This window comes from Schistocerca nitens, chromosome 12 (assembly GCF_023898315.1).
Source record: "Schistocerca nitens isolate TAMUIC-IGC-003100 chromosome 12, iqSchNite1.1, whole genome shotgun sequence".
NCBI lineage: Eukaryota > Metazoa > Arthropoda > Insecta > Orthoptera > Acrididae > Schistocerca > Schistocerca nitens.
The window spans coordinates 40,285,027-40,311,520 of NC_064625.1; the positions used below are offsets into that span (position 1 = coordinate 40,285,027).

The window sequence follows — 26,494 nt, forward strand, 5'->3', positions numbered from 1 at the left end:
GTTAGTTTTTTCATGTTGTCCTATGATGTATTCAGTCTCAGTAATAAGATTTTCTATGGTCTTATGTGTTATGTGGGTGTTCAAATTGTATTTTGGTCCTTTCTCAAGTAGCTGTTCTTCTTCTTTGGTGAGTGTTATGTCAGTAAAATTAATAAAGCGTTCATGGAATGTGTGTTGTGTGTGTGTCTCGGTTTTAGAGCAGTTTTTGTTCATGAGTTTCTTTAATTTCTGTTCTTGTTTCTGCCATTTCTTTGCATTATTGTCTGTGAATGTTGATTTATTCTTTCTATTGTGTCATACGGTACTGAGGAGCTGGAGATTTGGTTTGCTAATTCTAGGTGTAATTTGTTTAAGCCGATATTCAGTTCTTGTTTTTTTGAGTACAGGGAGCAAATTTCATATTTCAGCCAAGCTCTTTCTGCTGTTCGTTTAGCGCGCTGTGCTGCAGGTGACATGTTGTTTACATTAATTTTTATATAACTAGGAATGATGAAACTTCCTGGCAGATTAAAATTGTGTGTCGCACCGAAACTCGAACTCGGGACCTTTGCCTTTCTGCGGGCAAGTGCTCAAGCACTTGCCCGCGAAAGGCATAGGTCCCGAGTTCGAGTCTCGGTCCGGCACACAGTTTTAATCTTCCAGGAAGTTTCATATCAGCGCTCACTCCGCTGCAGAGTGAAAATCTCATTCTGGAACTAGGAATGATGTTGTTGGCTGAGCAGATTTTGTTGTACTTGAGGTTCAAGTTAGTTTGATGTAGTTTCACTGTCGTTTTTTTTAAGTTTGTTGAAGAGCTTTACTGGAAATGCCTGGCATGGCGTAGAAACAATAATATTATCTTGGAACTCTTCCATTTGGTCGGAGTTTGCATATAAAAACAGTAATATCAGAAAATTGAGTCCGCCTTGATGCAAAACACCTTGTTATTCGTTTATTTATGAAAGTATCAATATAAAACTATATTTCAAAAGACGATTTGTAAAAATGTAATAACGTTTTACTGTGTTTGTACAACCATACCATTTTCTGCGTGTTTTAGATTAAAAAACCCCACTGATGATGGTGATATTTGTCGCCGAAACTAGTGTGGGATAATAAGGAACTAAACGAATAACAAGGTGTTTTGCATCAAGGCAGACTCAATTTTCTGATATTACTGTTTTTCTGTGCAAACACGGGCCAAATGGAAGAGTTCCAAGATAATATTATTGACTTAACTCACAGTGACGATTCAGTATGCCTTGTATTGCATCCTGACATAAGCCCTTTATACCACACTAAAGCTTGTGTTTTCCTTACCAATTTCGCTTAACAAACCAAAAATGACCAAAAAGTGACTTACATCCTTATGACCCTGCACACTAAAGAAGAGGGAGAGAGAGCTGTGTGTGGATGCAGCTCAGAAATGGGAGGGGTGTGTGTGTGTGTGTGTGTGTGTGTGTGTGTGTGTGTGTGTGTGTGTGTGTGCCGGCTGGTGTGGCCGAGCGGTTCTAGGCGCTTCAGTCCGGAACCGCGCTGCAGCTACGGTCGCAGGTTCGAATCCTGCCTCGGGCATGGATGTGTGTGATGTCCTTAGGTTAGTTAGGTTTAAGTAGTTCTAAGTTCTAGGGGACTGATGACCTCAGATGTTAAGTCCCATAGTGCTCAGAGCCATTTTGAACCTTTGTTAAGCACTACCTGCCAGTCATAACGTGTCTGAGACTTAACCCCTGAGTATTTTTTACGGTTATTAACAAAAACCAGCTACGAGTTAAACACGTTGAAACGAAGCTACTGGAAACTAACAGAAATTTTCAGTTTCGAGACAGGTAAAGTTCATAAGACATACAAGATTCTCAGTTAATTTGTAAGTATTAGATGTTCCACAGTGAAAGATCTTCTTCCGTTTCAAGATACAAGATGGTGCACAACCGACGAAGTAAGGCTTATCCGTCCACATGTGACGTAACAAGTTCAAAAAATATGTAGAATTTTACTTGTCATAAAATACCGTAGTTCAAAAATTAACAGTACTTTCCAAATGGGTTTAATATGAAACATCTGTTCAAAAAATTACGACACTTTATCGAGAAATTTTTTTCTACTTATTGTGCATAGTCTCCTCCACAATTGATACACCGCCCCCCAACGCCGTTTTCACTTCCGGAAGCAGTCTCGGTACGCCTTTTGCTGGATCACGCGAAGCGCCGTCTGCGAATTTTGTTTGATCTCGCCTATAATTGTAAATATTCGCCCTTTGAACGAGGTTTCCAGTTTAGAAATAAACGTCCGCAGTGGCCAGGTCTGGAGAGTACGGAGGATGAGGCAGCACAGTTAATTTTTTTTTTTTTTTCCAGTACTCACGCACCAAAGGTGATGAATGTGCGGGTGCGTTATCGTGATGCAAGAGCCATCAATTGTCACGCCACATTTCCGGTCGTTTACTTCTCACATTTTCTCCCAGGCGTCTCCCCAGACTGTAGCGCCTAGAACCGCTCGGCCACTCCGGCCAGCTGTCGCAAGATGGTCCCGATGGTACCATCAATTAACAGTTTGTCCGTGTGGCACGAATTCATGATGAACTAATCCTTCAAAGTCATAGAAAAGTATCAGCATGGCTTTGACGTTTGACCTGACCTGACGAGCTTTTTTTGGTATTGGAGAACCTTCCCCGACTGAACCTCGTTCTCACCACCATGACCGTAGACCCACGTCTCGTCACCAGTTATGATTCTCGTAAGGAACATCTTGTTCTCATTTGCGCGATGCAAAAGCTCTTCACAGATTGGGAAGCGAATATCTTTCTGGTCTTGACTGATGAGCCGTGGGACGAACTCTGCGGCAACACGATGCTTTCCAAGATGCTTTCTCAAGATCATGACATGATCCAAATGAAATGTAAGGTTCTCTCGCAATCTCTCGGACGGTCAGTCTTCGATGGGCACACACAATTTCGTTGACGTTCCTGACACGAACGTCGTCGGTAGACGTCGAAGGGCGAGGGTCATCTTTAACTTCCGCCCGGCAATTTTTAAACCGTGTGAGTGATAAGCAACACCGAGTACGGCTAAAGCACTCGTCGCCGTAGGCTTCCTGCATCATTTGGTGTGTCTCTGTAAAAGTTTTATTGAGTTTCAAGCCACATTTAATGCAGACGTGTTGCTCCTCTAACTCTACCATCTCGAAATTCGCAAACTGTGCAACACAACGTTCTACTCAATACAGCATTGAACAATAACGAACAGACATACAAGAATGAAACATCTGGCAGTTACACATTAAACACAGGCGTGAGCAGGGATGCCAACCTCATTTGGCTCCAACACACCATTGGCGCGAAAACACGAACGTTCCGCATTTTTTTGAACATCCCTCGTATTACACAGCACTTAAATGTGTGGAACTTAAATTATTGCAACTGCTACACAAAACACAACCTCATGTCTCACAACAAAAGCAGTACGAAATGCAGAAACTGCTTATGGTGGTCTCTAGGACGAATTACGTCATATAATTCTAAAATCATTTACTAGGTCGGAAAAACGACCAGAGTGTTACCGGATACACTAGTCTCAAAGTACAACCCTACCCCTTATATGTTTTTCTACATGCTTTGGCAGACACTCTCTCTTCGAAGAACATATTTTTTATGTAAGTTACATCTCGTTTTGAGTACAATATTACATTGCAATTTGTCTTACACGGTAGTGACACAGGAATTTTTACACTCTAGCAACAGTTTTCTTCGAAAATTATTTCTAGAGATTTTTTTGAAAATATTTTTATTGTTTACCTCAGCCACGTTTGGATGCAGTTTTTCTAGGACTCTTCGACCAGCAGAGGATGGCTTTGATTTGAATTCGCTGTGTCGTGTCTGAGCTCATGGAAGAAGATCCGTTTCCTTGTATCGTGGCGCCAGGTCTTGAGTCTCAGAAACATATCTGAATTCTGTCCAGAACAGCAGTTCATGTTTGTATGTGTACGGCAGCGTCAGTATCATTAATGCTGGCCTAGCTACATACTTTTCTCCATTTAAGGTTGGCTATCATCCTCATTGCTCTTTTCTGCATTCTGAATACTCTACTGCCGCAACTTCCTGGCAGATCAAAGCTGTGTACGACACCGTCACTCGGGATCTCTGCCATTCGCGTGTGAGTGCTCCACCGACTGAGCTACCCGAGCACGGCTCACGACCCGCCGCCCTCACAGCTCTACTTCCGCCAGTACCTGGTTTCCTTCCTTCCAAATTTCACAGTTCTCCTGCTTCATTAGGAGCGCTAGCACTCCTGGAAGAAAGGATGCAGCCGAGATACGGCTCAGGCAACGCCTTGGGTACTGTCAGTAGAGAACCTGACCGTGAAAGACAAATGTCACAAGTTGACCCCTACTCTGGCACACAGTTTTAATCTGCCAGGAAGTGTCAGATCAGCGTACACTGCACTGCAGACTGGAAACTCATCCTGAAAACTCTATTACCATTTATTTTGAGGGATCTCTCACAAAATTATCCATAATTTCATGTAGAATGAAATGTTGTATAGTATGTCGTTTTCACACTGCTCGCATCTTTTAGGTTGTTGAGTTCGTGCAGGATATATAGCTCTGAGGTAAGTTTTCCACTTACGTATTCTGTGTCCTTATTACAATTTACATTTTTTATTACTGTCATCCCAACGAATTTCGTGTATATGCAGTTTTCTGGTGCGCACTCAAATATGAAAATGTTGATATCTTCATTGTGTTCGTTTGTTTGCTCTGAAATTTGAATAAAGTATTCCAGTAATGTTGTTATGAAACAGTTGTTGCTCACCTCGGAAGAACGTAAACTGATGTCCCGCGGAACGATGCACTGCACGAAGTCTCCCGACTGGGGCGAAGTCAGAATTCTTCCTACGGCTGAAAGCCCAGTCACCAGCATCGCCGATGTGCTTCGGTGACATTTCTCCTTCACTTCCACATTCACATTTTCAATTATATTAAGAAAACTACTTTCAACTGCGAAGCAGAGGGTTCCTCATTATTTCACAACGTCTCAATATTTCTTCTCGTTCCATGCACGAAAGACTAGTTTTTTTCCGAATTAGGGCTTTTTACATTCCGTCTCCTGCAAAACCTAACGTACTTCTTTTTTATTTTCAGCTGATCACATCTAAACGTATGATACATCTATGTATCAGTTCTGTGGACCTCGATTCATTTCTGTGAAAATGTTATACGTAATTCATGGTTGTTTTTCACTTTTTTGAAACCCCGTAATTGTCTCCCAAACACATAAAAGGGGTGCCGAACCGATTGTCTTTCGTCAAGCACTAAAGCAGCCGCTAGGCGGAATAGATATCAAACTCTCTGACAGGCGCATTTGTAACGTGCTCAATAAAGGTGTGTGGGCGGAGGGAGGCATCGACTGTCTTGGCGGAGGGAGGCATCGACTGTCTTGCTGAATTGGAAGGTTTTTTTCACGAGCATGTCAAACTCAATGATGCACCTTCTCCCACCTCCCTCCCTGCCGCCCCTCCCCCCTACCCGCCCCCTGCCTCGCATCCCTTCAATGATCACGGCACATGAGAGCGCGATATAGGAGGGCTGAAAAAGCATAAACATCATTTGATGCTGCGAATCACGTTCGAATTTCGTCGAATGGTTTTGAACGGTCCATAGTGATCCTACCCAGAACACAACAGAGAAAATTGCGGTCGCACTACATCCAAAGGGATCAGATCACAATCACTGGGGTTGCTGGCCCACAATGTCAGAATAGTTTTTCATCGCCCGGGTGGTGGCGGCAGTATCGAACATTGCCAAGAGGTTCGGTCTGTCGCTCATCAGAAATGTCGTTTTCGACCGCGACGTCTTTGGGAATCAACGCCCAATGGAAGGGGTCGTTTCATTGATGCCCTTTATGCCACCTTCGTGTCGATTCTGAGATGTGGGTATCTGAAATGCTTTCATCGGCCGCTCATAGGAAAACCGCGTGATTTGAAGTCTGGGTATCGCGTGTCTGACCTCCACTGCAAGACTGGCAACAGAGAGGGTGAAACCTTGGTGAGATGGGGAGTGACAATTTTCTCATCGTATGACTCGTCCACGCTGGCTTTGGGCAGAATTGTAGTGAAATTTGGTTCCAATGTGACAAAAAAGCTAGTGTGACATCATTACCCCCCTTACACCTTAACTGAACTTCTGAGTTCTTGCCTCTCTTTCGCATGCGTTGACACCTCGCTGTCTGAAGCGTCGCCGAGCCCGAGGGCGATTTCGTAGGGCGGAAGGCCTCTGCACCATTACAGAGCAAGGTTGTGGGCACCTTTGACCCAAATTTGAACCTTACACGTCGCAATGGGAGGCAGTTACGAAGTTTCGAAAAAGTGATCCTCTAATTTTGTTGTGCAGTGTATTTTAATCCTAAAAAGTGTCCAATTTGTATTTCGTCTTGACTGCTCATACGAAATTAATTGTGAAAATGAATTTGCACAGGTCTGCTTGCTGTATCCCTTAATCTGTTTTGTCAACATGTCATCTGAAAAGCAGTCGGAAGAATTTGCTTAGAAAGTTATTAATTTTGACTTACTTTACCCAAAAGTGCCAACGGCCTTGCCGCATTGGCAACACCGGGTGCCGTCAGATCACCGAAGTTAAGCGCTATCGGTCTGGGCCTGTACTTGGATGGGTGACTATCCGTTCTGCCGAGCGCTGTTGGCGAGCGAGGTGCACTCAGCCCTAGTGAGGCAAACTGAGGAGATAGATAATTGAGAAGCAGCGGCTCCGGTCTCGTAAACTGGCATACGGGCGGGAGAGCGCGGTGTGCTTACCACATGCCCCTCCATATCCTCATCCAGTGACGCCTGTGGGCTGAGGATGACACGGCGGCCGGTCGGTGCCTTTGGGCCTTCCATGGCCTGTTCGCAAGGAGTTTAGTTTAGTTTGGTTATCCAAAAGTAGTAGTAGTTTACGTCCTGAACTTACATTTTACTGTAACTTTCTGGCAGATTAAAACTGTGTGCTGGACCGAGATTCGAACGCGGGATCTTTGCCTATCGCGGGCAAGTGCTCTACCAACTGAGCTACCCAAGCACGACTCACGCCCTGTCCTCACAGCTTTACTTCTGCCAGTACTTCGTCTCCTACCTTCCAAACTTTACAGAAGCTCACACTCCGCTGCAGAGTGAAAATCGCATTCTCCTTACATTTTACTTCCTGTTTTGCATCTTTGATGTGTTATGCTTTTTCATTGTAATTACGTACGCTGTTTTCCACAACTTTTACAATTCACCTTCACCTCATGCCAGGCCAGTGCAATTCGCAGAATTTCGTCATCTTTCCCGATTTGTTAATATCCGTCTGCGTCCTCCACTAGGACCGAAGTTTTACTACAAATCAAGTTCTGTGGATAGGGCGGTAACTTTTGTAGGGGGAAGGTCGTTATGTGTTTTAACTGTCGTATCGCTCTAGAAAAAGAATAATAAACACAAGTAAGTTTCTCATCTCCGGTGAATGGTGAATGCCTAACCATTCTAAGGAAATTACAACTTGTGCAAGTCTCACGGACTGTATCGCGGCGATTTTGTGTTAAAATTAAGCCCCCACAAGGGTGTGGACACACTACCGTATCTATTCAGTGTGAGTCTTCGACTTCAAGTACTTTAACAATATTTGTATGTTGTCATTCTGTCACACAATTTTCAACATATTCAACGATATACACAGGATAAAAAAATTATTCCGTATTTAGAGAGGTAAGCATTTCACATCTTCATCAAAACGCAAAGTGGTTACGTTACAAGTAATGTAAGCGCTGCACTTACTCAGAACTGTAACACTAACAGACGTTTACTTCATGCCCTATCATGGACACTAGCAGAGGAATATGTCTTCGTTCACAATAGCAAAAAGATTGCAGTAGAGGTGATGTGTTTTACGATACCGAAGATGAACATGTGCTCGTACCTCTCAAGGTGTGCATTTCAGAACCAATGTTTCCGGGACATTTATCTCTTGTTTTGGTTCATACTACCAAGTCTCAAAATATGGAATACTTTGTTTACAACACCTTCATACGACACGCTGGGACCTCTTGTCTGACTCTAAATACATCCCTTCAAAATGTGTTGTACCACTGTTTAACTGTGGTGGTTCATTGTAATATTAATATGCTATTCTCTTGCCCCGAAAACATGTTATATGTGTAGCACAGTCAAATGACTGTTTTTTTATTTATACACCTTAATTACATCGAAAGTAAAAGAGTTACCATTATAAGGCTTGTAAAAAGTGTTTTGCAATATCCGCCATTGTCTATTCTGTGACGATAATGGGTGTTAATCATACACTGCACTGATATTTATTGAATAATACTAGAATAAATCTCCCCCGTGAAACATAAAACTTGCCGTTCGTGGGATGACTTCCGTGCCTCAGCGATACAGACAGCCGTACCGTGCGTACAACCACAGCGAAGGGGGATCTGTTGAGAGGCCAGACAAACGTGTGGTTCCTGAAGAGGAGCAGCAGCCTTTTCACTAGTTGCAGGGACAACAGTGTTAATGATTTATTAATCTGGCCTTCTAATATCAACAATAATAGCATCCCTTTGCTGGTACTGCGGATGGCTGAAAGCAAGGGGAAACTACAGTCGTAATTTTTCCCGAGGACATGCAGCTCTACTATATGGTTAAATGATGGCGTCCTCTTGGGTAAAATATTCCGGCGGTAAAATAGTTCCCCATTCGGATCTCCGGGCGGGAACTACGCAGGAGGACGTCGTGATCAGGAGAAACAAATCTTGCATCCTACAGATCGGAGCGTGGAGAGTTAGGTACCTTAATAGGGCAGGTAGCTTAGAACATTTAAAAAAGGAAATGAATAGGTTGAAATTAGGTATAGCCGGAATTAATGAAGTTCGGTGCAGAAGGAACAGGACTTGTGGCCAGGTCAAAGCAGGATTATAAATACAAAGTCAAATAGGGGTAATGCAGGACTGTGTTAAATAATGAGTAAGAAAATAGGAATGTAGCTTAGCTACTACTAACAGCATAATGAATGCGTTATTGTAGCCAAAATACTCACGAAGCCCACACAGTAGCGCAAGTTTACACCCTAACTACCTCCGCAGATGATGAAGAAATGTATGATGAGATAAAAGAATTTATTCAGATACTTGAAGAACACGAAAATTTAATTTTGATGGGGAATTGGATTCGATAATAGTAGGAAAAGGAATAGAAGGAGAAATAGTAGGTGAATATGGACTTGGGGAAGGGAATGAAAGAGGAAGCCGCCTGGTAAAATTTTGCACTGAGCATAATTACAGTTAACAGTTGGTTTAAGAATCATAAAAGAAGGTTGTATACGTGGAAGAGACTTGAAGATACCAAAAGGTTAAGATTGATTATATAATGGTTAGACAGAGATTTAGGAAACAGATTGTAAATAGTAAGACTTTTCCAGAGGCAGGTATGGACTATGACTACAATCTACTGGTTAAGAACTGCATATTAAAATTAAAGAAACTGGAAAAAGGTAGGAAATTAAGGAGAGAAGGGACCTGGATAAGTTGAAAAAGCCAGAGGTTGTTGAGAGTTTCGGAGGAAGCTTCAGGTAACGGTTGACAAGAAAAGGGAAAGGAATGCAGTAGAAGACGAATGGGTAGCTTTAAGAGATGAAATAGTGAAAACAGGACAGGATCAAATAGGTAAAAAGACAAGTCCTAGTACAAATCCTTGTATAACACAACATATACTGAATTTAATTGGAGAAAGAAGGAAATTTGAAAATGTAGCAAATGAAGCAGGCGAAAGGGAATACAAACGTTTAAAAATGAGGCTGATAGGAAGTGTAAAATTGCTAAGCAGGAGTTGCTAGGGGACTAAGGATTTCGAAGCATATTTCACTAGGTAAAAGATAGACACGGCCTAGAGGAAGATTAAAGAGGCCTTTGGGGAAAATACAAGCAGCTGTGTGATTATCAAGAGCTCAGATGGAAAAACAGTCCTGAGCAAAGATGGTAAACCTAAAAGATGGAAGGGGTGTACTGAAGGTCTATGCAAGGGAGATGAAATTGAAAGCAATAATATAGACAGGGAAGTGGACGTAGATGAATACGCGAGAAGAATTTGACAAAGCTCTGAACGATATAAGTAGAAACGAGCCCCCGGGGAGACGATGTTCCGTCAGAAGTACTGGTGGCCTTGGAAGAGCCAGCCGTGATAAAACTCTTCCATGTGGTGTGGAAGATGTATGAGACTGCAAGAAGAAAGCAGTTGCTGACAGCTGTGAAATTACCGAACTATCACTTTAATAAGTCATGGTTCAAAATACTAAGACGCTTTCTTTACAGAAGAATGGAAAAAGTGGTAGCAGCCGGGCTCGGGAAAGATCAGTTTGCATTCCAGAGAAATGTAGGAACATGCGAGGCAGTACTGACCCTACGACTTAATATAGAAGAAAGGTTAAGGGAAAGGCTAACTTACATTTACAGCATTTGTAGACTTAGAGAAAGCTTTTGACGATGTTGGCTGGAATACTGTCTTTGAAATTCTGTAGGTAGCAGGGGTAAAATACAGGCAGCGAAAGACTATCTACAGCTTGTACAGAAACCAGACGGCAGTTATAAGAGTCGAGGGGCGTGAAAGAGAAGCTGTGGTTGAAAAGGGAGATAGACAGTGTTCTAGCATATCCGCGATGTTGTTCAATCTGTGTATTGAGCAAGCAGTAAAGGAAACAAAGAAAAATTAGGAGTAGGAATTAAAATACATGTAATTCTGTCAGAGACAGCAAAGGACTTGGAAGAGCAGTTGAACGGAATGGACAGTGTCTTGAAAGGAGGATATAAAATGAACACCAATAAAAGCAGAACAGATACAATGGAATGTAGTAGAATCAAGTGATGCTGAGAGAATTTACATTAGGAAATGAGACACTAAATGTAGTAGATGAGTTTTGCTATTTGGCAGCACAATAACTGATGATAGCCGAAGCAGAGAGGATATAGAAGGTAGACAAAAGTGGTCCAACTAAAACATTCATATTTCTTTACGTACTGCACGAATATGTAATAAAAATGGGGGTTCCTATTTTAAAATCGCAGTTGATATCCGTTTGATGTATGGCAGCGCCATCTAGCGGGCCAACCATAGCTCCATCTGGTTTCCCCCGTCAAGCTAGACAAGTTTCGTTCTTTGTAGTTTTTTCGTTTGACGTTTATTTCGTGAGATATTTGGCCCGGTCACTATCAATGGACCATCCTGTAGAGCAACGATATTAATCACATAAACAGAGCAACGATATTAATCACTTACCTTAAAAACAGTACCAGAGGCCTGAATATATCTTCCGTGTGCTAAGAGCTTCAGCAGCATCATCAAGCACTCAGAACAGACAAAGCACTGTATATAGGAAAAAGATACCGAACTCCAGTGCATGTGGATATACAAGCTAGTTTCTGCTTACTGTAAATTCCTGCCATTTGGAGGCAGAAAGGCAAATCACAGTAGTGGATTCTGAACACACGAACATTTACTTTTATGAAAATAAAAATGTAAACGTTCGTTTGTTCAAAGTCGTAAATCTTCCTAAGTTCTTCGCCGTGCATTGGAAAGCGCACGTGTTTTTACGACCCATTTTTATTATGTAAATAAATATGTAATGCATATAGGGGGAAAGTTATTATTAAAAATCTCGAGAAGTTCTTGGCTGATTAAATTTTTACACAATACTTCATTTAATATACTGTCATAGATACGCTATGTACTGTATGTGTAATATATACAGTACATAAATATTTCTGTAATATAGAAATGGGAAATACTGTTACCAATAATCTCAATAAGTACTCGACTGATTTACCTCAAACTTTTGCACGTTACTGTTGGAGATACATTGGCTGCATATTTTAATGTAATAGTGAAACATTTTAGTAAACAGGAAAGCTGTACTTACGGCTTATCATTAGAATACTATGACTAGGTAATAACAATAAACAAGCTCAGTGTCAGAGAAAAAGGAGAAGAGGCGATGGAGAGAGTGGTGGGAGAAAATCGAGATAGAAACAGGAAATGGAGAGAGAAGGCAGGAGAAGATGGACATAGAAAGGGAAAGCGTGTGAGGGAGGGAGATGGAGAGAGAGGAGGAAGGAGAAGATGTACAAAGGAAGGGTGAGGAGGTGATGGAGAGAGGGACGGGGGAAGAAGGAGGAGGACATGGAGAAAGAGAGAGAAAAGGAGGAGATGGACAGAAACAATGGGGAGGGGGAGGGAGATTAGGACGTATATCAAATTCCAATGCATGTTAGAAACGTCTGCTTTCTCTTTTCCTTCTTTCCCCATTTGACAAGAGTGAGCCACTGGAACAGTTAGTGAACGAGTAAATAAGGAAACGACTCTGGTGGTTGTCCGTCCGCCCACAGCCGACGCTGACACGCAGACGCCGCGGCAGAGTGGAGAGAGCGAGAGCGAGAGCGCAGACGCAGGGGGCGACTCCCGGAACGCCGCCCCAGCGTGCCGACAGCCGCCCCCGACCGCAGCGCCTTCTGCTGGGGACGCGGGCATCGCGGGGGCGGACAAGCAGCAGGTGGGAGGCGGATCGGAAGCACCCTCCGCCGCCCCCGCCGCCGTGCCTCCTGGCGATCCCGCAAAGGAGAGCGACCGTGACTCAAGCCGGGCTGCACAGAGGCCGGGCGCCACCCCCGTCGTATACGTGAGTCTCACATCCAGGTGTGCTTGTCTCCCGGCATTCAGTCGAGCTCCCGTTACCAGATATTTAAATCCGTAGACCTCGTACTGTGTTTACAGTTAAGTTGTCCTGAATCGATAGAAGTCGGAAGCCTTTGACCGCCAATCATTTGCTTTTGGTTTCAGTAAACGTTAGCCAGCTGAAAGTAGGGAGAGTGTTGTACCTTGGAACATTCTAGTTGGACCTGTAATAGAAATTTAATGTATTTTCGTATTCCATTCTCAAATAATTCTAGTCTTATGTGCTGCTCGCCGAAGTTAAGTGCTGTCGGGCTCGGTCAGCACTCGGATGGGTGACCGCTCGGGTCCATTTGCAAGCAAGCAGGGTGCACTCAGCCCTTGCGGGCCAGCCGGCAGTAGCGGCTCCGGCACGAAAGCTGACAACGACCGGGAGAGCGGCGTGCTGGCCACACGCCCCTCCGTATCCGAATCCGAGTGACGCCTTCGGCTGAAGACGACACGGCAGTCTGTCGGTGCCGTTGGGCCTTCCGGGGCTCGTTCGGACGGAATTTTTCTTGTCTGCTACGTCTTTTTCTGAAATTACAAAAATTACCCAGCTAAAGTGAGTTTTTTCCAAGTGTGAAAAAACGTTCCGAAATACAACATGGTTATGGAACTAGGAAGACATATGCAATTGAAATTTGAAAGTGTGGCAATCGAATAAATCTTGCCAATAAATTATTTGAAAGTCTATCTGTTACATAATTACTCTACTGCATACCAATTAGCAGTATGTGAAATCAAATTAAATAAAAATATTATCAAATATCAGTTACAAGATAAGTATATTGTGATATCTGAATCCACCTAATGAAAACTAACACAAAGTTTTCATTTTCCAGACAGGTAAAATTGGCAAGATGTCAAAGAAACCCAGTTCATTTGAAAGTTTGCCAATATCACATGTTCTGTCGTAGAAGACCTCCCGACTCAAGGTGCAAGGTGTCACACAACCGATGAAGCATGGCTTCACTGTTCACAAGTTATGTAACTTCTTTCAAAAACGCATACAATTTTACTCATCTTAAAATTCTGTAACAGAAGACTTTACAAAAGCTTCAGAATATCTCTGATATACAGTGAAGAGCCAAAGAAACTGGTACACCTGCCTAATATCGTGTAGGGCCCCCATGAGCACGGAGAAGTGTCGTAACACTATGTGGCATGGACTCGACTAATGTCTGGAGTAGTGCTGGAGGGAATTGAATCTTGCAGGGCTGCCCATAAATCTGTTACGACGGGGTGGAGATCTCTTCTGAACAGCATTGCAAGGCATCCCAGATATACCCAATAATGTTCATCTCTGGGGATTTTGGTGACTAGCGGAAATGTTTAAACTCAGAACAGTGTTGCTGGAGCCACTCTGCAGCAATTTTGGACGTGTGGGGTGTCACATTGTCCCGCTGGAATTGCCCAAGTCCGTCGAAATGCACAATGGACATGAATGGATGCAGCTGATCAGACTGGATGCTTACGTACGTATCTTCTCTCACAGTCGTATCTAGACACATCAAGTGTCCCATATCACTCCAACTGCACCCACCCCACACCATTACAGTTCCCTGCTGACATGCAGGGTCCATGGATTCATGAGGTTGTCTCCATACCCGTACACGTCCATCCGCTCGATACAATTTGAAACGAGGCTCGTCTGACCAGGCAACATGTTTTCAGTCGTCGACAGTCCAATGTCGGTGTTGACGAGTCCAGACGAGGCGTAAAGCTTTGTGTCGTGCAGTCATCAAGGGTACATGAGTGGGCCTTCGGCTCCGAAAGCCCATATCGATGATTTTTCGTTGAATGGCTTCCACGCTGACACTTATTGATAGCCCAGCACTGAAATGTGCAGAAATTTGCGGAAGAGTTGCACTTCTGACACGTACCGAGCGAGGTGGCGCAGTGGTTAGCACACTGGACTCGCATTCGGGAGGACGACGGTTCAATCCCGTCTCCGGCCATCCTGATTTAGGTTTTCCGTGATTTCCCTAAATCGCTTCAGGCAAATGCCGGGATGGTTCCTTTGAAAGGGCACGGCCGATTTCCTTCCCCATCCTTCCCTCACCCGAGCTTGCGCTCCGTCTCTAATGACCTCGTTGTCGACGGGACGTTAAACACTAATGTCCTCCTCCTCCTTCTGACACGTTGAACGATTCTCTCCAGTCGTCGTTGGTCTGTTCTTGCAGGATCTTTTTCCGGTCGCAGCGATGTCGGAGATTTGATGTTGTACCGGATTCCTGATATTCACGGTACACTCGTGAATTGGTCGTACAGGAAAATCCCCACTTCATCCGCTACCTCGGAGATGCTGTGTCGCATCGCTCGTGCGCCGACTGCAACACCACGTTGACACTCACTTCAATCTTGACAACCTGCCATTGTGGCAGCAGTAACCGATTTAACAGCTGAGCTAGACGCTTTTATATGCGTTGCCGACCGCAGAGTCGTATTCTGTATGTTTACATATCTCTGTATTTGAATACATATGCCTATACAAGTTTCTTCGGCGCTACAGTGTATTAACAGATACCTGTTACAAGTTAAGTATATTGCGAAATATAAGCTGTTGAAAACTACAGCAAAGTTTCCATTTTCCAGACAGGTAAAGTTGGTAATAAGTCAAAAAGCTCAGTTCATTTGCCAATACCACATGTTCCATCGTAGGAGACTTCCCGACTCAAGGTGCAAGGCGGTACACAACCGATGAAGCATGGCTTCACTGTTCACACATTATGTAACTTGTTTCAAAAACACGCAGACTTTTATTCACCTTAAAATTCTGTAACAGAAGACTTAAAAATAGCTTCAGAATAGCTTTGATATATTTCATAGCACTTAGTTGCGCCGAACTAAAATTATTTACCAATGGCACACAAAACATAATATGAAGTCTCACAATAACAAAAACAATATAAATAATACGCATAGTTTCATGTGATTCTAAAATATATCACTAGACTGAAACGCCGACCAGGAAACCGTGATTTCCTAGGTACAGGATCTTCAAGAAGCGAATTACTCTCCCACCATGTGACGTAGCCATTGTCGTCTTCTTTGCTCCTGTTTCGTACTTCACCCTGTTTCCTCCCCCTTGTAATAAATGTGACTGTTGCAGTCGAGATCGTTTTTACACACTAGCTGAGTACCCAGCGTTGCTCAGGTATGTATTTACTCCAATCTTCCCTCCTTCCTATTCTTCTCCCTACATCATTTCCTTCGCCCAAGACACGTTATTTTACTGACCAAATAACAAAGCTCATTATCCAATGCTTTTAGCGTCTCATTTCCTAAACTAATTCCCTCGGCATCTCTTGCTTCAACTCGACTACATTCCATTAAGTTGATTAGTTTTTGTTGATGTTCATGTTATATTCTGCTTTCAAGACAATGTCCATTCCGTTCAACTGCACTTCCGAGTCCTTTTCTTGTCTCTGACAAAATTACAATGTCATCAGTAAACTTAGAAGTTTTTATTTCTTATCCCTGAACTTTAATTACATGTATAACTTCTTATTTAATTTCATTTAATGATTGCTCAATGTGCAGATTGAATAATATCGCGGATAGCCTACAACTCTATCTAATCCCGAAATTAGAATTGTATTAATACCTTCAGCTGCTGACGGGCGTTGACAGATATCAACGGGGACAGGTGAAGATTTGTGCCCCGACCGGGACTCGAACCCTGGATCTCTTGCCTCTGAGCCATGGAGGGCACAGAGGATAGTGCGACTCCAGGGACTATCTCGCGCACACCTCCCGCGTGACCCACATTCTCACCTTTCATGTCCACACACTACATTCGTAGCGCCCCAGCCCAGTGGACATGTCCAAAAGAATAGACACCATATCCATACAGTATATAGTTCTGGTAATACCGGCCATGACCTTCTTCTTCTGTGCGGATGCACACATATTCACCGAACTCTAACGGGATTTGGTAAGAATGTCTTCCACGAGTAATGAGTGGGTTGGGGTGGGACGCTACGGACGGCCGGGGTGGCCGAGCGGTTCTAGGCGCTACAGTCTGGAACCACGCGATCGCTACGATCGCAGGTTCGAATCCTGCCTCGGGCATGGATGTGTGTGATGTCCTTAGGTTAGTTCGCTTTATGTAGTTCTAAGTACTAGGGGACTGATGACCACAGCAGTTAAGTCCCATAGTACTCAGAGCCATTTGAACCATTTGGGACGCTACGAATGTAGTGGGTGGACGTACAAGGTGAGAATGTGGGTCACGTGGGAGGCGTGTGCGAGATAGTCCCTGCAGTCACGCTATCCTCTGTGCCCTCGGTGGCACACGTTTTCACCTGTCCCCGTTGATATCTGTCAGCAGCTGAAGGTATTAATACAACTCTAATTTCGTTCTAGACGGCTGCAGCTCATATCCATATAGTACTATCTAATCCCTTCTCAACCAGTGCATTGCTTTCATGCCCTTTGACTCTTGTAAGTGCCATCTGATTTCTTTGCAAGTTGTAAATAATCTTTCGCTCCCTGTACTTTACTCCTAATTCCTTCAGAAATTTAAAGAGTATATTCCATTGCTAAAATCTTTCTCGAAATCTGCAAATGCTATAAATGTAGGTTTGACTTTTCCTTAACCTACCCTGTAAGGTAAGTCATAGGGTCAGTATTGCGTCGTGTGCTCCTAAATTTCTCCGGAACCAACACTGATATTCCTTGATGTCGACTTCTACCACTTTTTCCATTCTTGTGTAAATAATTCGTGTCAGTATCGTGCAACCATACTTGTTAAACTGCTAGGGTGGTAATATTGACACATGTCAGTACCCTCTTTCTTTAGAATTGGGATTATTACTGTCTTCTCGAAGTCTGAGGGTATTTCGCCTTTCTCATACAACTTGCACACCAGAAGCAATAGTTTAGTCACGGCTGGCTCTTCCAAAGATACCAGCAGTTCTGAGTGAATGACATCTACTCCAGAGGCCTTGTTTCGGCTCAGGTCGTTCAGTGCCCTGTCAAATTCTTCGGCCAATATGATATCTCCCAACTCAACATGCCGCCACAGTATTACTCAAAACGAAAGTACAGCACCATCTAGAGCGATATACAGCCTAAATAAAAGAGGCTGGCGCCGACGGAGCCCTTGCTGACCCAAATCGGTTGTCTCCGCTGCGCAGTCAACCTTACGACTGGTTTGGTGTCCGCTGCTGACGAACCAAGGTGCCTGGCACCTAACTGAACACAGGACTCTTGAAGACAGGCTGGAATGTAAGGCGGTGGCACCCAGTGGTCGGAACCATCAGGGTTGGCTGACGTGTCGTACCCTCTCCCCCTTGTCTCACCTCACCCCGCTTGGCAGACGGCTATGCTTCAAGCGTTCATTGCAGATAGTATCGACTGTGGTCAAAATTCGACCAACCGAGTCAGTGGACCTGACGTGGGTTAAGAAATGTCATCTTTCTTAAAGTGATACAGTCCAAGTAAAACTGAAAATTTAGCCTGAGAACTGACCCTTAGCAAATGCTGCATTATACAGTAGCTACGAGTATTCTTGAGAAAGTTCATTGATTTCTCTTCAGTTGTTTCGGCGTATGAAGTGAATGACATCTACTCCAGAGGCCTTGTTTCGGCTCCTTGATACAGTGCGTTGAAAAATAAATTTTGTGTTAACGGCGGAAAATTAACTTGCGACAATGCAACGTGAATGCCGTGATATCGAGTAAGGTAACATCAGGTGCGAAATGATTTGCATTACAAAGTGGGGACTGTAAATTCACGAGATTACAATTATAGCTCTCAAAATTATTTCGTGTTACGTTCAGTGCATATTTAAGTATATCTTCTAAAACAACAATAGGCGTCCACGTTATTCCTGTTACTTTATCTACGCAAAAATTGTGTCTCTTTAGCTCTTAGTCTTTCAGTTCGACCCGTTCATGGCCTTCTTCGAGGCATAGCCTGAAACACAGTTTCCGCGTGACAAGAGGAGTCGCAGCTATCCAGAATACAGAAACTGAAAATTAAGAACACTTCAGACTTTGTGGAAACAGCGCCAAACGAACACAAAGCAAGTCCTGTTTGCCCTTAGACGAAAGTAAGGGAAAAAAAGACGCTAAGAAACAACTTCTGTTGCCTCCGACGGTTTCGTTACTCAATTTCGTTTCCCCACTGCTGGCAGCATCAACGAAGTAGCAGCTGCGGCATTGTAGCTGCCCGTTATGCGTGTGTTACCGCAAATGAACCATCTGCAACATTACAACATGGGCGTCCGTAGAATGCGATTTCACGAAGCAATACAGCCCTGATCGGTACACAGGACAGAAGTTGGCGGCACTTCACTTGTCGATGTTCACGTATTGGAGATTTAAGTGCATGATAGAGACGGTATCATCAGACTTACGAATATAGAGACAGCTACGTCCTTTCACGCTTCTTAACGGCTGCGTACAGACATAATTTTGTCTTTGTGCACATCTATAGCAAAATGCATTCCGAACTGTATAAGTTTCTTTGGCATCCATGTGTAATTAATAGTAAAAATCGGTACTTCAGTTTCCTTTTTCACGTATTAATATTATGAAAACCGATTAATACACTGACAACCGAGCGATCATAATCAGCCAAAACCGGGACTAAATCAATAATCAGACAAATTTGAGTCATAACTAAACCACAACTGACAAGGGTAATGCCCCATACACAGTCAACAGATTCGGCTCATATTTGGCAGGCCCCTTGTGTACAACCCAAAATGGAAGACTCTAAGATATTTTGTCTCAATACCCCACCGTTTCTGAGAAAACCTCTACAAAGTTCATGACGCGCTAGCGACTCAAAATTGGCTGGATCGATTGGCAATTCGAAACAACATTTTTCACCATCTTATAGGGGTGCCACGAACGCATATTTTCGTAGAAGTCTAGAAAAGAAACTTTCCAGACTACCGCTTGTGTACAAGACAAAAACATTCAAAAGTAAAAGCAAAAAACGGCGCACCACGAAGGAATTATACGAATGGGACTGAAATCGGACTCCAGACGCGTCTTCGCTGGTCATCGGGGCTCATTTTGAAGCGGGACTCATCACTGAAGACAACTACGCCACAGTCAGTGAGATTCCAGACCGAAGACCTGTCTGGAGACGCCTTGGACAGCGGTGTGATTCCAACCTGATTGTCGCCCGCCACATAGCCCGACAGCTAGGGACAGCATTTGATAGCAGGACTTCTTTGAATGTCATCCGCAGCATCCTTATATCACAGCGGTACGCCTACGATATTCCACTCCTCGTTTTGTTGTCCTTCATGGCAAGCCATCCTGATCTTACATTTCAGCAAAATAATGCCGGCCCACAACGGCACGAGATTCTACCCTTTGCCTTCGTGCTTGCCAAATCCTACCTTTTCCACAAAGGTCGCCGGGTCTCTCCCTAACTGAGAACGTTTGGAGCATTATGAGCAAGATCCTCCAACCAGATCGGGATTTTGGCGATCTAAAGCTTCAATTGGATATAATTTAGCCCTGTATCCCTCAGGAGGACATCCAACACCTTTATAAATCAATATGGCTAAGCAGGGATGGCTAGAGGACAAATGTAAGGATGTGGAGGCTTATCTCACTAGGGGTAAGATAGATACTGCCTACAGGAAAATTAAAGAGACTTTTCGAGAAAAGTGAACGCTTTGTATGAATATCAAGAGCTCAGTTGGAAAGCCAGTTCTAAGCAAAGAAGGGAAAGCAGAAAGGTGGAAGGAGTATATAGAGGGTCTGTATAAGGGCGATGTTCTTGAGGACAATATTATAGAAATGGAAGAGGATGTGGATGAAGATGAAACGGGAGCCAGCCCTAGCAAAACTCTACCATCTTGTGAGCAAGATGCATGAGACAGGTGAAATACCCTCAGACTTCAAGAAGAATATAATAATTCCCAAAGATAGCAAGTGTTGACAGGTCTGAAAATTACCGAACTATCAGTTTAATAAATCACGGCTGCAAAATACTAACACGAATTCTTTACAGAGATAAATGGAAAAACTAGTAAAAGCCGACCTCGGGGAAGATCACTTTGCATTCCGTAGAAATGTTGGAACACGTGAGACAATATTGACCCTACAACTTATCTTACAAGATAGATTGAGGAAAGGCAAACCTACGTTTCTACCGTTTGTAGACTTACAGAAACTGTTGACAATGTTGACTGGAATACTCTCTTTCAAGTTATGAAAGTGGCAGGCGTCAAATATGGGGAGCGATAGACTGTTTACAATTTGTACAGGAACCAGATGGCAGTTATAAGAGTCGAGGGACATGAAAGGGAAGCAGTGGTTGGGAAAGGAGTGAGACAGTGTTGTAGCCTCTCCCCGATGTTATTCAATCTGTATATTGAGCAAGCAGTAAAGGAAACAAAAGAAAAATTCTGAGTAGGAATTAAGATCCACAGAGAAGGTTTTTCGATGACATTGTAATTCTGTCAGAGACCGCAAAGGACCTGGAAGAGCAGTTGCCGGCCGCGGTGGACGAGCGGTTCTAGGCGCTTCAGTCCGGAACCGCGCGACTGCTACGGTCGCAGGTTCGAATCCTGTCTCGGGTATGGATGTGTGTGATGTCCTTAGGTTAGTTAGGTTTAAGTAGTTCTAAGTTCTAGGGGACTGATGACCTCAGATGTTAAGTCCCTTAGAGCTCAGAGCGATTTGAACTATTTGAACAGCAGTTGAACGGAATGGACAGTGTCTCGAAAGGAGGATATAAAGTGAACATCAACAAAAGCAAAACGAGGATAATGGAATGTAGTCAAATAGTGAATTAGATTAGGAAATGAGACACTTAAAGTAGCAGATGAGTTTTGTTATTTGGGGAGCAAAATAACTGATGATTTTCGAAGTAGAGAGGATATAAAATGTAAACTGCAATGGCAAGGAAATCGTTTCTGAAGAAGAGAAGTTTGTTAACATCGAGTATTGATTTAAGTGTCGGGAAGTCGTTTCTGAAAGTATTTCTATGGAGTGTAGCCATGTACGGAAGTGAAACACGGACGATAACTAGTTTAGACAGGAAGAGAATAGAAGCTTTCGAAATGTGGTGCTACAGAAGAATGCCGAAGATAAGACGAGTGGGTCACGTAACTAATGAGGAGGTACTGAATGGAAATGGGGAGAAGAGAAATTTGTGGCACAAATTGACTAGAAAAGGAGACCAAGAGGTGAATACACTAATCAGATTCAGAAGGATGTATTTTGCAGTAGGTACTTGGAGATGAAGAAACTTGCTGAGGGTAAAGTAGCAAGGAGAGCTGCATCAAACCAGCCTCTGGACTGAACACCACAACAACAACACAACGTTAAGTTGTCTTTAGTTACTGAAAAAGTTTCAGCTCGACTTCATTTAAACTTTACCGGCTAGAATTTTTAGAATGGGACCATCAGTGGAACATAACCTCTGAACTACATCTTTAAGAGGTCTTGTACTGATTGTTATTTAGATGAAAGTCTTGAAACTTGTTATATCTCTATTATTTAATGGGTTTCATCAGGTGTTTTAATCAGAACTTTTTATCATTAATATAAATGACACTTAATCTACTACAAATGTGGACATTTTGTTCCAAATTTAGTTCTCAGTTAATTACTCGAAAACTATTAGAGACAGCTGAATGGGGTCCCATAGTTAATGTTTTTACATCGAACTGAAGCTTCATATCAATTTTTTCCTTTCTAGCTCTATTATTTAGTGCCACTTATTTTGTCTTAAAACGATGTATTTAGGAAAAGATATTCGTCTGTTCACTTTGAGATTTGACAATTTAAACATTAATATACTGAAGCATATGTTGACTAAGTTTGGAAAAGCTTCTTTAATATTTAATTTCACTCTTAAATTACGGGGCAATACTTTGTAAACTGCGTACAGGCGCGTTATGATGACGTGGTGCTAATAGCAGTGAGCTGTGGTAAGGCCCTGTACACTCGCTCGCCTCCGTATCTCTCAAATGATACAGCGCTTGTTTCGCCATATTGTTCTGTGGATTTTTTAGTTGTGTGAAAGTGAAAAATGAAAGGATGAATTGGTTTCAGGAAACAAGTGGGGCTCGACAGTAAAGTGCATTAACACCTCTCCCCCTCATTACGGTCTTGGTTGAGATAACGGCAAACGTGGCAGGAAAAACTTGAGACCAAAAGGTGAAAATAATGGTGTTCACGGACGGCTTGATGATCTGGGGAAACAGGGAGGAGAAGATACAAGAACAGCTGGATGCCAGGGTAGAATGTGTGAGACACTATGGAATGAACTATGAGGAATAACAGTCCAATGAAGTATTTTGAGCTCCTATCAGATGTACAGATTTGTTTGAGGCATTGCGTTTTCAGGGAGAAGGAAAAGTTCATTTGCATTTTTGTGGCAACGAACAGGCTGAAGTCGTTTCTTCAGTTTCCTGAGGGTAGCACAATATACTTCCGACTTGATCGTCACATCATGAAGGAGGACATGAAACACTATACCGCCTTCAGAGACCCAGAAGGCCGTCGCCACGACCTTATCGGCTGAGGGTGCAGCTCTGAAATTTTTCTGCAGAGGAGAGGTGGTGTGGTGCCACTCCATGGATGGCCGTTCAGCATCCAGTTCGAAGTCATGAAGCCATGTTTCATTGCCTGTGACGATGTTCGACAAAATATTGTGACGATCAGACTCGTACTGCGTTGCTCTTTATGACCATCCATTAGGCGGCGAGGAACACACAGGTCACACACAATTGATTACCCCGATTGCTGGACGAGTGTGTCAGAACTGCCAACAGAGATATCCAGCTGAGCAGCGAGGTGTTTGATTGTGACTTGTCGGTCACCTCGAACGAGAGTGTCCGCAAATTCCAACATTGAAGGAATCATGCGGCTGGCCGGCACGAAGGGAATTGTACAGGTTTCCTCGACCTTGTTACGATGATGACAGACGCCTGGCCCAACGATTCACCGTGCTTTTGTGCACTGCCAGATCGCTATAGACATTCTCCAAGCTCCTACGAATACTTGCAATGCTCTGGTTTTCTGCCAAAAGAAACACAATGACAGCTCTCTGGCTGAAACGAACCTCCGTTGCAGACGCCATTCGAAGGCTACGTATGGCGCCATCACCTGTCCTACCCCCATGAAACTATATAGTCTGAAGCGAGAATATTTCACGTTGTCCCACAACAAATTCCGCATTTTGTCAACCGCAATTGGCGAGAACAAAATGTGTTGTATTATACACTCCTGGAAATGGAAAAAAGAACACATTGACACCGGTGTGTCAGACCCACCATACTTGCTCCGGACACTGCGAGAGGGCTGTACAAGCAATGATCACACGCACGGCACAGCGGACACACCAGGAACCGCGGTGTTGGCCGTCGAATGGCGTTAGCTGCGCAGCATTTGTGCACCGCCGCCGTCAGTGTCAGCCAGTTTGCCGTGGCATACGGAGCTCCATCGCAGTCTTTAACACTGGTAGCATGCCGCGACAGCGTGGACGTGAACCGTATGTGCAGTTGACGGACTTTGAGCGAGGGCGTATAGTGGGCATGCGGGAGGCCGGCTGGACGTACCGCCGAATTGCTCAACACGTGGGGCGTGAGGTCTCCACAGTACATCGATGTTGTCGCCAGTGGTCGGCGGAAGGTGCACGTGCCCGTCGACCTGGGACCGGACCGCAGCGACGCACGGATGCACGCCAAGACCGTAGGATCCTACGCAGTGTCGTAGGGGACCGCACCGCCACTTCCCAGCGAATTAGGGACACTGTTGCTCCTGGGGTATCGGCGAGGACCATTCGCAACCGTCTCCATGAAGCTGGGCTACGGTCCCGCACACCGTTAGGCCGTCTTCCGCTCACGCCCCAACATCGTGCAGCCCGCCTCCAGTGGTGTCGCGACAGGCGTGAATGGAGGGACGAATGGAGACGTGTCGTCTTCAGCGATGAGAGTCGCTTCTGCCTTGGTGCCAATGATGGTCGTATGCGTGTTTGGCGCCGTGCAGGTGAGCGCCACAATCAGGACTGCATACGACCGAGGCACACAGGGCCAACACCCGGCATCATGGTGTGGGGAGCGATCTCCTACACTGGCCGTACACCACTGGTGATCGTCGAGGGGACACTGAATAGTGCACGGTACATCCAAACCGTCATCGAACCCATCGTTCTACCATTCCTAGACCGGCAAGGGAACTTGCTGTTCCAACAGGACAATGCACGTCCGCATGTATCCCGTGCCACCCAACGTGCTCTAGAAGGTGTAAGTCAACTACCCTGGCCAGCAAGATCTCCGGATCTGTCCCCCATTGAGCATGTTTGGGACTGGATGAAGCGTCGTCTCACGCGGTCTGCACGTCCAGCACGAACGCTGGTCCAACTGAGGCGCCAGGTGGAAATGGCATGGCAAGCCGTTCCACAGGACGACATCCAGCATCTCTACGATCGTCTCCATGGGAGAATAGCAGCCTGCATTGCTGCGAAAGGTGGATATACACTGTACTAGTGCCGACATTGTGCATGCTCTGTTGCCTGTGTCTATGTGCCTGTGGTTCTGTCAGTGTGATCATGTGATGTATCTGACCCCAGGAATGTGTCAATAAAGTTGCCCCTTCCTGGGACAATGAATTCACGGTGTTCTTATTTCAATTTCCAGGAGTGTATATTGAATGCTCCTCGTAGGAATAAAGATGGACTATGAAACTTCCTGGCAGATTAAAATTGTGCCGGACCGAGACTCGAACTCGGGACCTTTGCCTTTCGCGGGCAAGTGCTCTACCAACTGAGCTACCCAAGCACGACTCACGCCCCGTCCTCACAGCTTTACTTCTGCCAGTACCTCGTCTCCTACCTTCCAAACTTTACAGATGCTCTCCTGCTAACCTTGCAGAACTAGCACTCCTGGAAGAAAGGATATTGCGGAGACATGGCTTAGCCACAGCCTGGGGGATGTTCCCAGAATGAGATTTTCACTCTGCAGCGGAGTGTGCGCTGATATGAAACTTTCTGGCAGATTAAAACTGTGTGCCGGACCGAGACTCAAACTCGGAACCTTTGCCTTTCGCGGGCAAGTGCTCTACCAACTGAGTCTCGCTCCGACACACAGTTTTAATCTGCCAGGAAGTTTCATATCAGCGCATACTCCGCTGCAGAGTGAAAATCTCATTCTGGAAAGATGGACTAACTTGCGGAATAAGGGTTGGAAGTGGGCACTTGTAAATTGAATGTAATAAATGATACAAAACCTTAGAGACCCTATATTCATTTTGAAACAGGCAATATTACTATGTCAAAGGCCATACCACAGTGGTAAGGCCGGTTCCCGTTGGATCACCGAAATTAATCGCTGTCTGGCTTGGTTAGCACTCGGATGGGTGAACGTCTGTCTGCCGAAATCTGTTGGTAAGCAGGATGCAATCAGCTCTTGTGAGGCCAGTTGAGAAGCTACTTAACTGAGAAGTTGAGGCTTCTGTCACCAAAGCTGACAACGACCGAGAGAACGGTGTGCTGACCACATGCCCCTCCATATTCGCATCCAATGGCGCCTGTTGCTGAGGACGAACCGGCATTCGGTCGGTGCGGTAGGGCCCTAGGAGGCCTGGTCGGACGGAGTTAGTTTAGTATTGCTATAAAAATGGTTCAAATGGCTCTGAGCACTATGGGACTTTTTTTTTTTTAACTGCTGTGGTCATCAGTCCCCTAGAACTTAGAACTACTTAAACCTAACTAACCTAAGGGCATCACACACATCCATGCCCGAGACAGGATTCGAACCTTCGACCGTAGCGGTCGCGCGGTTCCAGACTGTAGCGCCTACAACCGCTCGG

General features: G+C 44.4%; 1 protein-coding gene across 1 annotated transcript in view; it reads left to right on the forward strand.

The window, feature by feature from the left end:
- The window catches only part of LOC126214894 (protein lifeguard 3-like), a 116,390-nt gene that overhangs the window by 8,631 nt on the left and 81,265 nt on the right, over positions 1–26,494 (forward strand). The window contains exon 2 of the mRNA XM_049941538.1: positions 12,440–12,666. Within this exon, the coding sequence (XP_049797495.1) occupies positions 12,440–12,666 (227 nt within the window). The remainder of the gene's footprint in view (positions 1–12,439; positions 12,667–26,494) is intronic.